Below are 15859 nucleotides of genomic sequence, written 5' to 3'. Positions count from 1 at the left end.
GGAACAGGGAAAAGGTATTATTCCACATTTTATTTATCACATTCCTTCTCACAGCATTCTTTCTGGCAAGTCCTAGTTCTAGGAGAAGGAAAGCAGACATAATTCTCTGTCTGCAGTGTTTGTATAAAACCAAAAAATAGGAAGGCTTGGAAATTTCTCTCCTCACTCGATTGCCTGTGTGTGTGTGTGTCACTGCAGGATATTTCAAACTAAAGTTTATGTACTTAAAATAGTCTTTCTTTTTTTTCTGAGACGGAGGCTCACTCCATCACCAGGCTGGGGTACAGTGGCGCAATCTCGGCTCACTGCAACTTCCGCCTCCTGGGTTCAAGCAATTGCCCTACCTCAACCTCCCAAGTAGCTGGGACTACAGGCATGCACCTCCACATCCGACTAATTTTTTGTATTTTAGTAGAGACAGTGTTTCACCATGTTAGCCAGTATGGTCTCTATCTCCTGACCTCGTGATCCCCCTGCCTTGGCTTCCTAAAATGCTAGGATTACAGGCACGAGCCACCATGCCCAGCCAAATAATCTTTCAGATGTATAATGGAAAGATTGTTTGAGTCATTTGGTAGCAAACCCTGAAGAGGAGTCTTTCATTTTGCCCCTGATTCTCCCGTTGACAGAAACGGGTGGACCTGTGAGGGGAAGAGGAGGGCGCGAGCAGAACAGCCCTGGAGCAGCGTCACGCTGCTGGGCACTTCCTGTCTTCTGTTACGTTTCGTCCATAAACACAGCTTTTCAGGGCTTTGAGCCTCCTTTTGTGGATGAGGAAACTGAGGCTCAGGGAGATGATGAAGTAGCTAGCTAGTACTGCACAGCTGGAAACGGGGGAGCTGGATTTTGAAGTGGAGTTTGTCTGACTGCGGAGGGCACCTTTGTTCCCGTGGTGTCTCTGCCTTCCTTACAGGGCAGTGCACATTTCTTGGTTTTCCTTGTAATGATCTGAAATTCTGGAAAATCGCTAGGCATGCTGCCTCTCAAGCATGCTTCTATGTCTAAGAGACACACACACACACACACTCACACACACTAGGGAACCATGGTAATGTGATGCTTTTGGTCATTCTTGTGTCATTTCAGTTAGCTGGAGGTGGACTCCCTTCATGATCTTAGAGTGGGCAGGGCTGGTGTCCATCAGAGGTCGCCAGCCTGCATTCAGATGTGAATACCAGTTTGGTAAAGGATGTGAGTGTGTGCTTGTGCTCACAGGTACAAAATGGTCCCAGACAGCCTCACCTTGCCCTTCCGGCAGGCTCTCATGTTCTGTACTCATAAGATACCCTTCACACTGCTGATTTATGCTAAAAGTAACCTAATGTTTCTGACAGCTCATGTGTGACAGGAATATAATCCATATTTCTTAGAGCAGCTAATCCAAGTGGCTTATTTCCCTATACTGCTGATAGGGCTATATCTCTTGATGTCGCAGCCCTGGAGATTGTGACGGTAACATATTGTTTCTGGGTCACTAGTTTTGTCTAAAACAATAGGTTGGAACAGAGTAGCAAAGGTTAATTAAGTTTGTCCATCAAGGTGGGAACAGATATGGATGCCTCTGATGTTTCTGGTTCTGAAATCTAAGTTCCTGAATGTGTGGTTGCGGGCATCTTTTCTTCTCATTTCCAGACAATCAAAAAAAAAAAGGTGTATTTGCTCCAGAAATAGAGAAAATGTGAAGAGTTGTTAAAAACTAAAGGCAAAGTAGGTCTTTATACCAAGCAGATATCTTCATTTCAAATGAGAAAGTTTCCTTGGTTTATTAGAGAGAAATATCAGAAGTGTCTGAGGTGACTGACTTTGAATCTTGCCTTCTCTACTTAATCCCTTTCAAGCAGAACCAAGTTATTTGATGTCCCTGAGCAGTTTCTTACTATATTAATGATTATTAAATTATGAAGACTCATCAGATAACAGAACAAGTATCTATGGTATTTCTCAATAGATGCTCATTTTCTTCCTCTGAAATTTGGTTAATCTTATCATCAGTAACCAGTACTTTCTCAGGAAAATAAACATTAAGAATCTCACCAGTGCAACCCTTTCCGCACATACACACACCCTAGTCTTAAGAAGTATTATAGAATGCCTTCAAGAACGGATAAGTGAGAGAGTGGAGCATGCTGATCATTATTAACTGAATTTTTAAAATACAACTTTTTTTTTTTGAGGCGTAGTTTACTCTGTCGGCGAGGCTGGAGTGCAGTGGCATGATCTCAGTTCACTGCAACCTCTGCCTCCTGAGTTCAAGCAATTCTCCTGTCTCAGCCTTCAGAGTAGCTGGGATTACAGGCATGCACTGCCATGCCCAGCTAATCTTTGTGTTTTTAGTAGTGACGGGGTTTCGCCGTGTTGGCCAGGCTGGTCTCAAACTCCTGACCTCAGGTGATCCACCTGCCTCGGCCTTCCAAAGTGCTGGGATTACAGGCCTGAGACATCATGCTCGGTCAAAAATACAGCCTTTTATATCCTTTCTCTCCAACCATTTTACTGAAACTGTTTCTTAGTGGCTTTTATGTAAATAATACTTGCATTTATGTCTGGCTATATGTGGGTGCAGTTGGGAAGTCAGGGTCTTTATTTTAGATTTGTGAACTAGACAAATGCAGGTTTCTAACCCAGGAACTGGAAATCCTGCATAGATGAAGAAGGCACTGAGCTAGCCCCAGCCAGACACTGGTCCAAACTGACCACCCCTCTCTCTTTTGTGAACCCCCTAAAACATTTGAGGTTTTAGGAAAAGGAAACATTTTTTTAAATTTGTCTTTTTCTTACTATTTACCTCTTTTTAAAGGTACTCACATCCCTTTACCTCATTTATACATTGATGTCTTTTAAACGTTTTAGACTGAGACTCACAGTAAGAAACTGTATTCTAGTATATATTTACACATACATACACAAACGGCAAGTTTCATAGAACAGCTCTTACCCCTTACCCAAATTGTATATGCAATGAATTCTCATATATTGTTCTCTTTTATTCTGTTCTGTTCTATCTATACCATTCTGCTCAATTCCATACAGTTCTTTAAAATAAAACAGATATATATGTATATATATGTGTGTGTTACATACATACATGCATATATATATACACTGACTGCAAACTGAATTATTTGAGGGCCCCATAAAAGGTAGCAGCACTTCTGCCTTTTGGAAAACACGGTCTCAGGAAGTACACTGTTGTTCTGTCAGTACCACTGATGGCAGATGGTGAAAACAGTTGAGCAACACAAGTTAAAAAATTAATTTGGCTTTTGTAAAATGTCAAAATACTCTTGGCTAAAGATAAGCAACATGGACCACTAATAAATACAAGTGTAATCCTGATATCCTATGGGGTTTCTATCCTTAAAATGTATTTAAGATTGTTGTGGGCTGGGCGTGGTGGCTCATGCCTGTAATCCCAGCTCTTTGCAAGGCCCAAGGTGAGAGGATCACTTGAGGCCAGAAGTTCAAGACCAGCCTGGGCAACATAGCAGGCCCTGTTTCTATAAAAAAAAAAAAAAATTTTTTTTAAATTAACTGGGCTTGGTGTGGTGCACCTGTAGTTCTAGCTATTCAGGAGCCTGAGGTGGGAGGATCACTTAAGCCCAAGAGATTGAGGCTGTAGTGAGCTGTGATCACACACTGTACTCCAGCCTAGGCGACAGAGAGAGATTCTATTTTTTTAAAAGACTGATGTGAATTTCTCTTCCATGCCCTCTTCACAACTTATGGGAATTGGGGGAGGGCTTACTTTATATCCTCATGGTCAATTTTGGTTCTGTATTTCCATATGACTTGTTTATTTTTTCATAGTTCATCTTATGACTGATTTTATTTTTATTTTTAAATCTACTGTGATACAAACTTTCCTGTGGTTCTTTTGAAAACCCCATCCACACATTTTCTTTTGTTTTTGCATGTGTAGTGGGAAATTTGGTGTTTACAACTTAAACCGTCTTAAGTGTATCACTTCTTAAATGATTGCTTCTCTCTGCCCTGTTGTGTGAGCACCCTCTTCCCCATTCCTCCCCTATTTTCCCCTCCCACCTCTCCTGGGGGCATTTGGAGGAAGAGCTTTCATTTGGACAAAGGACTCTTGTGAACCTGAATGCCCAGCCCCAGGCCCATGTTCCACACAGCACCTTCATCCCTGTCCACCTCCGTTTTTTTTGAAACAGGATCTTGCCCTGTCACCCAGGTTGGAGTCAGTGGGGCAAACAGCTCACTGCAGCCTCGACCTCCTGGGTTTAAGTGATCCTCCCACCTCAGTCTCCTGAGTAGCTGAGACCACAGGCGTGTGCCACCATGCCTACCTTTTTTTTTTTTTTTTTGAGACGGAGTCTTGCTCTGTCACCTAGGCTGGAGTGCAGTGGCGTGATCTCAGCTCACTGCAGCCTCTGCCTCCCAGGTTCAAGCGATTCTCCTGCCTCAGCCTCCTTCCCGAGTAGCTGGGATTACAGATGTGTGCCACCATGCCCAGCTTAAGTTTTGTATTTTTATTAGAGACAGGGTTTCACCATGTTGGCCAGGCTGGTCTTGAACTCTTGACCTCATGTCCAGCCCACCTTGGCCTCCCAAAATGCTGGGATTATGGTCTGGGATTACCACGCCCAGCCAGCCTGTCTAATTTTTAAAATTTTTAGTAGAGATGGAGTCTCACCATGTTGCCCACACTGGTCTCCAACTCCTAGGCTCAAGTAATCCATCCGCCTCCCAAGTGCTGATTTACAGGTGTGAGCCAATGCGCCTGGCTGAGTCTATACGCTATTTGTTTAAACACCAGTTTGCAATTAGGAATGTTATCCTATAGAATAACTCTTCTCATTAAGACTGTTCCCCTTTCTTACATCAATTCCAGCTTATGCAGCTGAGCCATGTTTAGTAAAAACGAGATGACAGTTTGGTCTTCACAAATGCCATTTACGTGGATAGACGCTTCACTTTGATGCAAGACCAGACACTCATCCTATCTAAACTGTTACAAGACAACCAATGACTGGTATTTGGGATTAAAAAAAAATGAACTCAAATATTTTTCTGTTTTTTTAAAAAATATATTATTGTTACTATAAAAGAGGAGGCTAACATGTATAAAAGTCAATGATGGCTCAGATTTACAGTGATGCATGTTCTCAACAATTTAATAAAACAGAACTCCAAGCTCTTGGGTCTCCCACAGGGTTAATACTAACACCATGGGCATCCTCCACCAGCCAGCTCTCAACCATGGGTCGTACTCTGGTTCAGAGACTTTGGGTGGGTAATAACATATAAAACATGCCTCTTGCTTGCCAGCGACCACCGCTAATAATAATAGTAGTCATCATTCACTGGAATTCTGGGTTTTTAGGGTTTATTTGGTTTATTTATTTGCTTAGCTTAAAGGAATAAAAAAATAAAACCTTGAGAGGAAACAAGAAGGCATTACATAAAGGAGAAAAATATATATCCCTTCCAGAAAACTGAGTGGCTCCTCTAATTTCCTGGCTACTTCTGTGCCTCAGCAGCACTTTGCTGTTTTCTTCTAGCGGGAGGTGAGGGACTGAACAGGGGTGGAGCCAGGTTAGTTTAAAAGTGGGTTTCTCACCTTGGTGCTGTTCAGGCTTTGGGTTGAGTAATTCTGTGTCCTGTGGGAACTGCCCTATGCATTGTATGACAGTCAGCAGCATCCCTGACCTTGACCACTGGATGCCAGTATCAACTCCCTACCCCCTTGTCACAATCAGAAGCGCCTCCACATGTTGCCAGATGTCCCGTGGAGGACCAGACTGCCCCTAGATGAGAACTACTGGTTTAAAGTAAAGTGAGTTTCAAAGCCTTCGTTATTTTCCCATTTTGTGTAAGCCAAAGTAGCTGGGTTGTGATTTTCTTTTTAAAGTTAAAAGCGAGCCAGAAGTCATTTAGTTTGAAATTGCATTCTGCCATACCGTTTCCTGGGTGAATTGCAGCTTTTTTTTTTTTTTTTTTTAAAGGACACAGACTTGCTCTGTCACCCAGGCTGGAGTGCTATGGCGCAATCTCGGCTCACAGCAACCTCCGCCTCCCGGGTTCAAGCAATTCTCCTGCCTCAGCCTCCCAGGTAGCTGGGATTACAGGTGCCTGCCACCACACCTTGTTAATTTTTTGTATTTGGTAGAGACAGGGTTCACTATGTTGGCCAGGCTGGCCTTGAATTCCTGACCTTAGGTGATCCACCCGCCTCAGCTTCCCAGAGTATTGGGATTACAGGCATGAGCCACCACGCCTGGCCATGAATTGCAGTTTTAGCATCATGTTTGCATTTTTACATGCATGTTTACATGGCTACACATACACTTAGAAACACATAGAACGGCTATTCTTATGAGCAAATTATTACGTGGATGGGCTGTTTGTCGATTATTCTTTGAGGTGGATGCAGCTGAAGTGACTAATGACCTCAGTAGGTTCATGTATTAGTTCATTCTCCCACTGCTATAAAGCTACTACCCGAGACTGGGTAATTTATAAACGAAAAAGAGGCTTAATTAACTCACAGTTCTGCATGGCTGGGGAGGCCTCAGGAAACTTGCAATCATGGCAGAAGGCGAAGGGGAACCAGGTACCTTCTCTCTTTCACAGCGGCAGGCAAGAGGAGAAAGAGAACAGGGGAATCTGCCAAACACTTTTAAAGCATCAGATCTCAAGAGAACTCCCTCGATATCACGAGAACAGATGGGGGAACCAACTGCCCCGTGATCCTTTCACCTCCTACCAGGTTCCTCCCTCAACACGTGGGGATTACAGTTTGAGATGAGATTTGATACAGAGCCAAACCACGTCAGTTCACATTCTAGTAACCTCAAATGGAGTCTGACCCTTTGTATCTTTTTCTTCTTTTGCTGGAATTCTTTAGAGCTCGGTGACCTTGGGGATTCATTAAGGATAATGAATGTTTGAGTATAGATAACTAAATTCCTATTTCCAAATAATTCTTGTTATTTCATGCTTCCTGAAAACAGGAAAAGAATGGAAAAACAATTAAGGGAAGAAATAAGCATACACATGGATTTGAAATTCTATTTATTTTTCAGTAAGCGTTAGTTAAGAAAAAAAGAACTTTACTGTTTATCTTACTCTTTTTGTCAAATAATGCATACGTTGGGATGGGCAGCAGTTAGCCGGTCTACTTGTCAGACTTAGCCTTTCACATGTTTTAGTTAATATACGGGATATTGGGATCTCGTACTTCCAAGGTATGTGGAAGATAGGTTGGTAATTGTAGAGCACTGGTTCTCAATCTTGGTATCATATTAGAAATACCTGGGATCTTTGAAAATACCCAGGGCCCAGGCCACATCCCAGAGCAGTTAAATCAGATTTTCTCTAGTGGAGTCCAGGCATCAGTGCTGGGTTCCCTTCTCACCTTACTCCAGTGAGAGTGAAATTTGAGAAGGAACCAGTGCTACTGTTTACAAATAAAGTTTTATTGGAACACAGCCATGCCCATTCATTTTACAAATTGCTAGAGACTGTATGGCTTGCAAAGCCTAAAATATATTTAGTGTTTGTCCATTTACAGTAAAAAGTTTGCTGACCCCTGTCGTAGAATCACAGTTAACATTTTTCAAGCATTTTGAAAGGAAGGGTTGTATAAACTTTCATAGGAAAAAAACCACAACATTTTGCAAGAGCGTTTAGGCTCAAATCCTGTGAGTTTTCTTGTACCCCGGGAAAATTGAAAAGCATTTTCCTTGAAGGGCTGACTTGTAGATATTGTCAAACCTGAAGGAAATGTGACACACTCAGCATCCAGAGCAGGAGCCTCCATTATTTATATTATGGCTTACGTTGGCACCTTGCTTCTAATTCAGTGTTCATTACTCAGACTGTGTAATTGACTTGAGGAAGTCTATGGAGACAGAAATGGCTCTTTAATTCAAAGTGTGTTTGAGTTTGTTTTTACTGCTGCAGCAGTTGTAGATGGCAGCAGACCCCAGAAAAAAATCTTTTAGTTCTGGGGAATTTTGTGTATAAAAATAAAAAAGAATGAAAATTTAAAATTGCTATTTACATATTTTCATTCTTCAGCTGGAAACTGGATGGTTGTAAACAACTGGTAAAAAATATATATATATATCTTTTTTTTTTTTTTAAGCTGGGTGCAGTGGCTCATGCTTGTAATCTCAGGACTTTGGGAGGCTGAGGTGGGCGGATCACTTGAGGCCAGGAGTTCGAGACCAGCCTGGGCAACATGGCAAAACGCCGTCTCTACTGAAAATACAAAAATTAGCCGGACGTGGTGGCATGTGTCTGTAGAGTAGGCATCTGTAGTCTTGCTACACAGGAGCCTAAGGCAAGGAGAATCACTTGAACCCAGGAGGCAGAGGTTGCAGTGAGCCAAGATTGTCCCACTGCACTCAAGCCTGGGCAACAGAGCGAGACTTTGTCTCAAAAAGAAAATTTTTTAGAAGATTTTTTCCTTTGGTCATGGGCTCCCAGAGGCCTCTTGTTGAATAAACAGATGAAAGCTTTAAAAAAAAGAAAGAAAATCTTGAGGAAGCCCAGTGCCTCATTTTACGCTACCAGGCTCTGTCAAGTTAGAACGATTTTCTTTTTCAGGGCGCATTTAAACTATTTGATTGAAAAAGATGATTTTGCATTATTCTGAATTATTTTGAAATTATTAATATTTTGGGACAGAATTGGTTTATCTTGAACATGCCCTTAGATTGACTTTTATTTAAAAGTGAATACTATCTAAATGTATATTTATTTACTGATTTTTTGAGACAGAGACTTGCTGTGTTGCCAGGCTGGAGTGCAGTGGTGCGATCTTGGCTCACTGCCATCTTCGCCTCCTGGGTTCAAGTGATTCTTTGGCCTCAGCCTCCCAAGTAGCTGGGATTACAGGCGTACGCCACCAAACCCAGCTAATTTTTTTTGAATTTTGTTTTTAGTAGAGACGGGGTTTCACCATGTTGACCAGGATGGTCTTGATCTCCTGACCTTGTGATCCGCCCGCCTTGGCCTCCTGAAGTGTTGGGATTACAGGCGTGAGCCACTGCACCTGGCCCTAAATTTAATTTTTTAAAGACTGTGTAAATAACTGAAGCTCAGCTCTGTTGTTAATGAAGATGTGATCACGAGTTGAGTGCTCAGTGTCTGTTCCAGGGTCTGCATGTTCATGGATGTGGGTCTTACACAGTCACAGTCAGCAGCAGGGCCAGGAAAGTGGAAATGGGGGGCCCTTATCCACTGATAAGCCATCAGGTCATATCTTCTTAGTTTTGAATGAGAGTTAGGAAGCCACAGGGAACAAACTGCTTCTTATCTAAAAGCTGTCTCATGGTCCCAAAGGTAGGGTCTGGTTGCCAGAAAAAAATGAATGACTGCTGAGCTCACGTGCAGCTCCCACTGCTCTGGAGGACACTTGTGCCTCCTCACTGCCTTCCCAGTTTCACTCTGCTTCATGTGTCCAGTGAGCAGAATCCAAATCACCTCCAGAATCCAGATCTCAGACTCCTGTTCGTTGCTGCAGGAAACAGCACAGAAGGAGCTGGGAACAGACACTGAGTAACAGGATCCAGCACTGCATTGTGCTGATATCAAGGCTTCCCATTACACATGGTTTGCCTATTGTTTTACAGTCATTTCAAATACTCTCCTTATATGAACGCTGTAAGGTAACCAAGATAAAACTCCAGCTTTACCCATGAAGAAACATGGGAAGAGGTCCGATAACTTGCTCCCGGTCAAACAAGCTTGTCAGTGTTACAGCAGATTGTGTTGTCTCCTACGCAGCACTCTCCCCTCTCCACCACCCTGCTCTCATTCATACTGGTTGACGGAGCACCATATGACCAGAAGGAATTTCAGGGGTGCTTTAGAGGGGACCCTAGGATAGAAAGGACACCATCATAATTCTAGGCCCAGTGCATTGGAGGAGCATATTTACGGTTGAGGCTACTTCCAACTTAAATAGGCCATTCCCTTAATCCACTTATTTATTTATTTGTTTACTTATGGATACAGGGTCTTGCTCTGTTGCCCAGGCTGGAGTGCAGCGGTGCAAGTAATCATGGCTCACTGCAGCCTCAACCCCCTGGGTTCAACTTCCCACCTCAGCCTCTTGAGTAGCTGAGATCTCACTCATGCGCTATCACACTTAGCCATTTTTTTAAATTTTTATGTAGAAAAGAGGTTTCACTGTGTTGCCCTAGCTGGTCTTGAACTCCTGGGCTCAAGCAGTCCTCCTGCCTTGGCCTCCCAAAATGTTGGGAATATAGGCATGAGCCACCATGCCCAACCCGTTCCCTTATTTTAAAGAATTAGATAATTCTTGTACTAATTGTGATGTGCAATGTTGGTTTCAATATATTTCTTCTTTTTTCTTAAGCAGATGAAGAACATGGAGAGCCGCCATGCAATGAGCTCCCAGTACAGGATGCATTCTTACTACTCGCCTCCCTCTTACCTGGGCCAGAGCATGCCCCAGTTCTTCACTTTTGAGGATGGTCCCTCTTACCCAGAAGCCAGGCCAAGCGGTAGGTATCTGGTCACAGAGTGGGTTTGGGGTTGAGAGAGGTTGGCTCTCCAGTTCTGGGTCATTAGCTGTCTCTAATGGCTTAGCTATTAGTAGTTGTTGGAAAGTTTATTGCTGCATGAAGCTTAAATAAGTATCCTTTAAAGAATTTAGTTATAGAATGACTTTGCTTTGCTTGATTCTTAATCCCATGGTTTTTTTTTTCTTTCTGGATTCCTGGAGTGACAGCAGTAAGATGAGAGACTCCCCTTTGGAAGCTAAAATGTATTTTATGGAGGGTCAATGTGAAATACCGGGGCACTTTAAATGTGGTTCAAGACCTGGTATTTTTTGTGAAGTGAGTTTCTGTATATTGAAAACTCATTTCCCAAAGACTTTCATTTTAAAATTGAAGGCATATTCATCTTTTGGGGGAAAAATAAAATAACATAATAAAACATCTTTGAATACAATAGATCTCAGAGTTTATGCAGTAGCAATGCAAATAACTCTGATATAATGGCTTTAAAATTAAAAAAAAAATGACTATTTAATGAATCAAAGCACTTTGAAATATGTAGTTCCTTAACCTCTCCCTAGCATTTTCACTGTGGTGAGAGGCAGATCTTTACAGCTGCTGCGTTTCCAGATCCTGTGTTTAAATTCTGTATAGTTAAGCATCATCTTTCGACGTAGGAAAGTGAGAAACATACATGATAGGCAGTAAGTGGAAATCAGGGCAGTGGTGAGTGTCTTGGAAGAGAAACCAATCAAGAAGAACTTACCTTATATGAAATAAAAACATATATTCATTTTCTGAGAAACTTGACTCTCTAGAGAACTTGTTGCGTTGCAAAACAAATGAGAATCAGAACTGTGCTTTGATTTCCAAAATCAGAGCCGTAAAGTCTAAAATAGCTGGGCAAGTTATGCTTTATTTACCATATTAACATAAAATAAAGAACTTCTATTAGTATGAAACATATAGGTCGTGGGAGCCTCTATAGTTTGAGCTGCAGAGAGGCCAAAGTGCACATTGTTGATTGCAGTTTTACTTTTATTAAAAATCACTTTCCGGCCGGGCGCGGTGGCTCACGCCTGTAATCCCAGCACTTTGGGAGGCCGAGGCGGGTGGATCACGAGGTCAAGCGATCGAGACCATCCTGGTCAACATGGTGAAACCCCGTCTCTACTAAAAATACAAAAAATTAGCTGGGCATGGTGGCGCATGCCTGTAATCCCAGCTACTCAGGAGGCTGAGGCAGGAGAATTGCCTGAACCCAGGAGGCGGAGGTTGCGGTGAGCCGAGATCGCGCCATTGCACTCCAGCCTGGGGAAAACAGCGAAACTCCGTCGCAAAAAAAAAAAAAAAAAAAAAAAAAAAATCACTTTCTCTTGGGAGTGGACAAGCACAACTCTGCTTTAAAAGTATTCATACTGTGTAATGTGTGCCCATAGGTCCTGCTTTAAAAGTATTCGTACTATGTAATGTATGCCCATAGGTCCTTCTCTCATACTGCTTTTGAGTCTGTATATTTATTTGGTGTATAAGCTCCCTAAGGACAAACCACATTTTCTATACCTTCTTACCTGCTGTGATGCCTTTTATTTGTTATTTGTTGGTTGAGTGAATGAATGAATGAATCTGGTATTATTTTTAACCGAGCTTGCCCTGTAAGGGAGCACAAGCATGAAAGGTCAGAATCCTAACTGGCCTGTCTGATGGAGCCTCTGCACAATTTGGGGATGAAGCAGTTAAAGGAACATTTGTTTATACAGAAAATTTAGAATGAAACCCACCTTCAGGAAGAAATTGCCTGAGCTTCTTACTCCAGGAATAATGGAATGTTTTGAGAAGCACTGGTGTTCTTGAGACAAAGGTGTAAATTCAGGGCAAGGCAGTAAGACAAAAAATATAAGAGGCAATTTATTAGAGCAGAGAGGAGCGAATTTGGAGAGGAGCAGTAGGCATTTGAATTTATGGCAGAAAAGGAAGCGACTCAGAAGGAAAGAGGTTACAGTCCAGGAAAGAAAAAGACCAGCTGTACCAGTGCCCACAGGGAAAGAAAAACAGGTGAATACCATCTACAGTTTCTTATAACTTTTCTGGCCATATGTTTATTTGAAAGAGTAGTGTGTGAGGAGGCCCCAGGCTTAAATTCCTGGTACCCCTCTAACCCGCTAACAATTAAGTAGGAGGCTCAAGGTTCAGAAACGAGGGTGATAGCTGGGAAGATTTACAGTAAAATCTCAGCACTATCTACTTTGGAATTGTCTTCGAGAAGGAGTGTATAAATACATAGAAAATGAAAATCCCAGCTAATTTTTAAAAGAGATGTGGCTTAATGCCTTCCAAATATATGCTCTCTTGGGGTTTTTTATAGGGCATGAAATTTTTACAAAGCAAGTGGGCAGGTAAAGGAAACACGGTGTTTGGAAGTGAGTAAGGACACCTCAAGGGTCATCTCATGGGACACTGAATCCTCTATTTTACCGGCATTGACACAGTAGGGAGTTCTTCAAGGGCATGTTAGCCCGTGTGGGATCCAGGGCTGAGGCTAGGGACAGGAAATGATGGGAGGGGATGCGGACATCAGGATATTCATTTGTGAGATATTGGCAGAGGCTGGCTGATAAACCATTTAACAGATCCATCAAATTTAAGTTCCTTTAGTTCATTGTTTTAATACGTAAGTTACTATTTATCCTAAATAGGGACTTCTGAATAACTTGAAAAACAGTGTTTTCAGTAGTTTCAATGTCTTCTTTAAAGTCTTACTCAAGTACAAATCTGCCCACTAAATCCATGTTTCTTCAGTTTTTAAAAAAATAAATTTAAGCTGGCCAGGCGCGGTGGCTCACGCCTGTAATCCCAACACTTTGGGAGGCCGAGGTGGGCAGATCACAAGGTCAGGAGTTTGAGACCAGCCTGACCAATATGGTGAAACACAATCTCTACTAAAAATACAAAAATTAGCCGGGCGTAGTGGCACACACCTGTAATCCCAGCTACTCATGAGGCTGAGGCAGGAGAATCGCTTGAACCCCGGAGGTGGAGGTTGCAGTGAGCCGAGATCGCACAACTGCACTTCAGCCTGGGTGACAGAGTGAGACTGTGTCAAAATAAAATAAAATAATAAAATAAAATAAAGTAAATTTAAGCCTAGCCTGTCTATCATATAAAAAAAAAATGAGTCCAAGTTCAGTGTTTTCCTTTGCGTTTGCTAAAGCTGGCAACATGAAAATTGAATGTTGCAGGCACGGAGGAGAATTTTACAGGGAAAGTTCTCCCTTTTGTCATGTTACTACTTTTTAATGCTTTTCTTTGTAAAAGGGTAGGAGCCATTCCTTCTTTCCTTATCTTGAAAAGTGTTACCGAGTAGGTCAGAGAGATGGTGAAGTCAGATCATGTAGGTCTTTGTAAGCTATTGCAAGCAATTAGGCTTTTATTTCAAGTTAGATGAGGGTTCAAGCACATGGTGAATTTGTCCATCTTATGCTTTGAAATGATCTTACAGACTATAGGGATGCAAGAGTGGAAACTGGGAGACCAGTTAGAAAGTGATGGCAGTAATTCAGGCAAACGAAGATGGTAGCTGAGTGAGAGTGGGAGCATGGTGGTGATGATGAGTGTCGAATTCTGGATATATTTTGAAGATAGAACCAGCAAGATTTGCTGTTCAGCTTTGGATGGGACAGGAAGAGAAGAGTGAAGGATGACTTCTTAATTTTTGACCTGACCAAATATTGGAGTTTCAATTATTGAGGTAAAGAAGACTATAGGAAAAATACATTTGTGGGCATTAAGAGTTTAACTTTGCATATGCTAAGTTTGAAATGTCCATGAGCCACCCAAGTGGATTGTTGTTTAGGGGTTGGATGTATGGAGTCTGAGGTGGAGGGAAAATATCTCTGCTGGAGGTGAAGAGTTGGGAGTTCAGTGCATAGGTGTTATTTGAAGTCAGTGTGATGAGATCATTTGGAGAGATGAATGCAGGTAGAGAATAAAGAACCAAGGACTGAGCCCTGGGTGTCTCCAGTGGTTATGGCCCTGTAGATGACGAGGATTAGCAAAGAAAACAGGGAGGAGGAGCAGGCTGTGAGGCAGGAGGGAAGCTGTGGGTGAGTGGTGCCTTAGAAGCCAAGTTAGAGGATTTTAATGAATAGAGCCAAGGAGTGCTGGTAGGCGAAATGAGATGAGTACAGGAATTGACCATCGGCTGTTGCAAGGCAAAAATGATCGATGACCTTCTGAGTGCCACTTTGGTGGGAGGTGGGAACCAAAGCCTGCCTACATATTCAGGAGTGCATGGGAGAGAATTAGGGCAGTGAGTACAGGCAGCTCTTCAGGAGTTTTACTGTAAGCGGAATAATGGGATGGGGCATTAACCTGTGGGGAAGTGAGTTCAAGGAAGGGCCTTGGCTCTAAGGAAGAGAGATTTCATACTAGGCTTGTATGCTGATGAGGGTGATCCCAATAGAGGGAGCATTTGTGGATACAGGAAGTGCATGGGGGGCACAATGTAGGGGTGACCCTGAGCAAGCCAGGTAGGCTGGGATCCAAGGGTCTGTGGCGTGGGGCCACGGTCTGGTGTGGGTCTAGGGATGCTTTGTTACATGTCTAAGAGGGGAGATAAGAAATAGAGAGGAAACAAACTATAGCAATTTGATAGAGCAATTTTGTCTGTTGTGTTTAATGAAATACCGGGGTTTATATTTTTTGTCTTTCATTTTTCTAGTAACCCATTTTTTTATTGAGGGAAAATCCACCTAACATAAAATTAACTATTAACCATAATTAAAGTGTACAATTCAGTGGCATTTAGTACATTCATTCTCCCTTCCCCGGCCCCCTGGTAATCACTAACCTGCTTTCTGTCTCTATGGATTTGCCTATGGAATCTCATAACATGCAGCCTTTTGTGTCTTGTTTAGCTTAGCTTAAATGTTTTCGTGATTCATCTATACCGTTATATAGATCAGTATTTCATTCCTTTTTGTGGCTCAATATCATTCCATAGCATGGATGAATATGCCGTATTTTGTTTAGTCATTCATCAGTTGAGGGACATTTGTGTTGTTTCCACCTTTTGGCTAATGTGAGTAGTGCCGCTTTGAACATTTGTGTACAAGTCTTTGTTTGAGTATCTGTTTTTACATCTTCTTGGTGTATGCCTAGAAGTGGAATTGCTGGGTCCTATGGTAAGTGTATGTTTAGTTTTTGAAGAACACGTTACTGTTTTCCACAGCAGCTGCATTGTTTTACATTCTTATCATAACATATGAGGCTTCCAGTTTCTCCACATCCTTGCCAACACCTGTTTTCCATTTAAAAAATAGTTTCCAGCCTGAGCAACATAGTGAGACCCCATTGCTACAAAA

At 42.2% G+C, this 15859-nt stretch overlaps 1 protein-coding gene across 1 annotated transcript in view; it reads left to right on the top strand.

Annotated features, from left to right (window-relative positions):
• The window catches only part of DMRT1 (doublesex and mab-3 related transcription factor 1), a 123175-nt gene that overhangs the window by 64426 nt on the left and 42890 nt on the right, over nucleotides 1–15859 (top strand). The window contains exon 4 of the mRNA XM_012454480.2: nucleotides 10355–10499. Coding sequence (XP_012309903.2) covers nucleotides 10355–10499 — 145 coding nt within the window. The remainder of the gene's footprint in view (nucleotides 1–10354; nucleotides 10500–15859) is intronic.

The sequence above is a fragment of the Aotus nancymaae genome, unplaced genomic scaffold, assembly GCF_030222135.1.
Source record: "Aotus nancymaae isolate 86718 unplaced genomic scaffold, 86718_ANA_hifiasm-v0.15.2.pri h1tg000041l, whole genome shotgun sequence".
NCBI lineage: Eukaryota > Metazoa > Chordata > Mammalia > Primates > Aotidae > Aotus > Aotus nancymaae.
The sequence above is the reverse complement of the archived record's forward strand: the minus strand, read 5'-3'. Positions and strand labels throughout refer to the sequence as shown.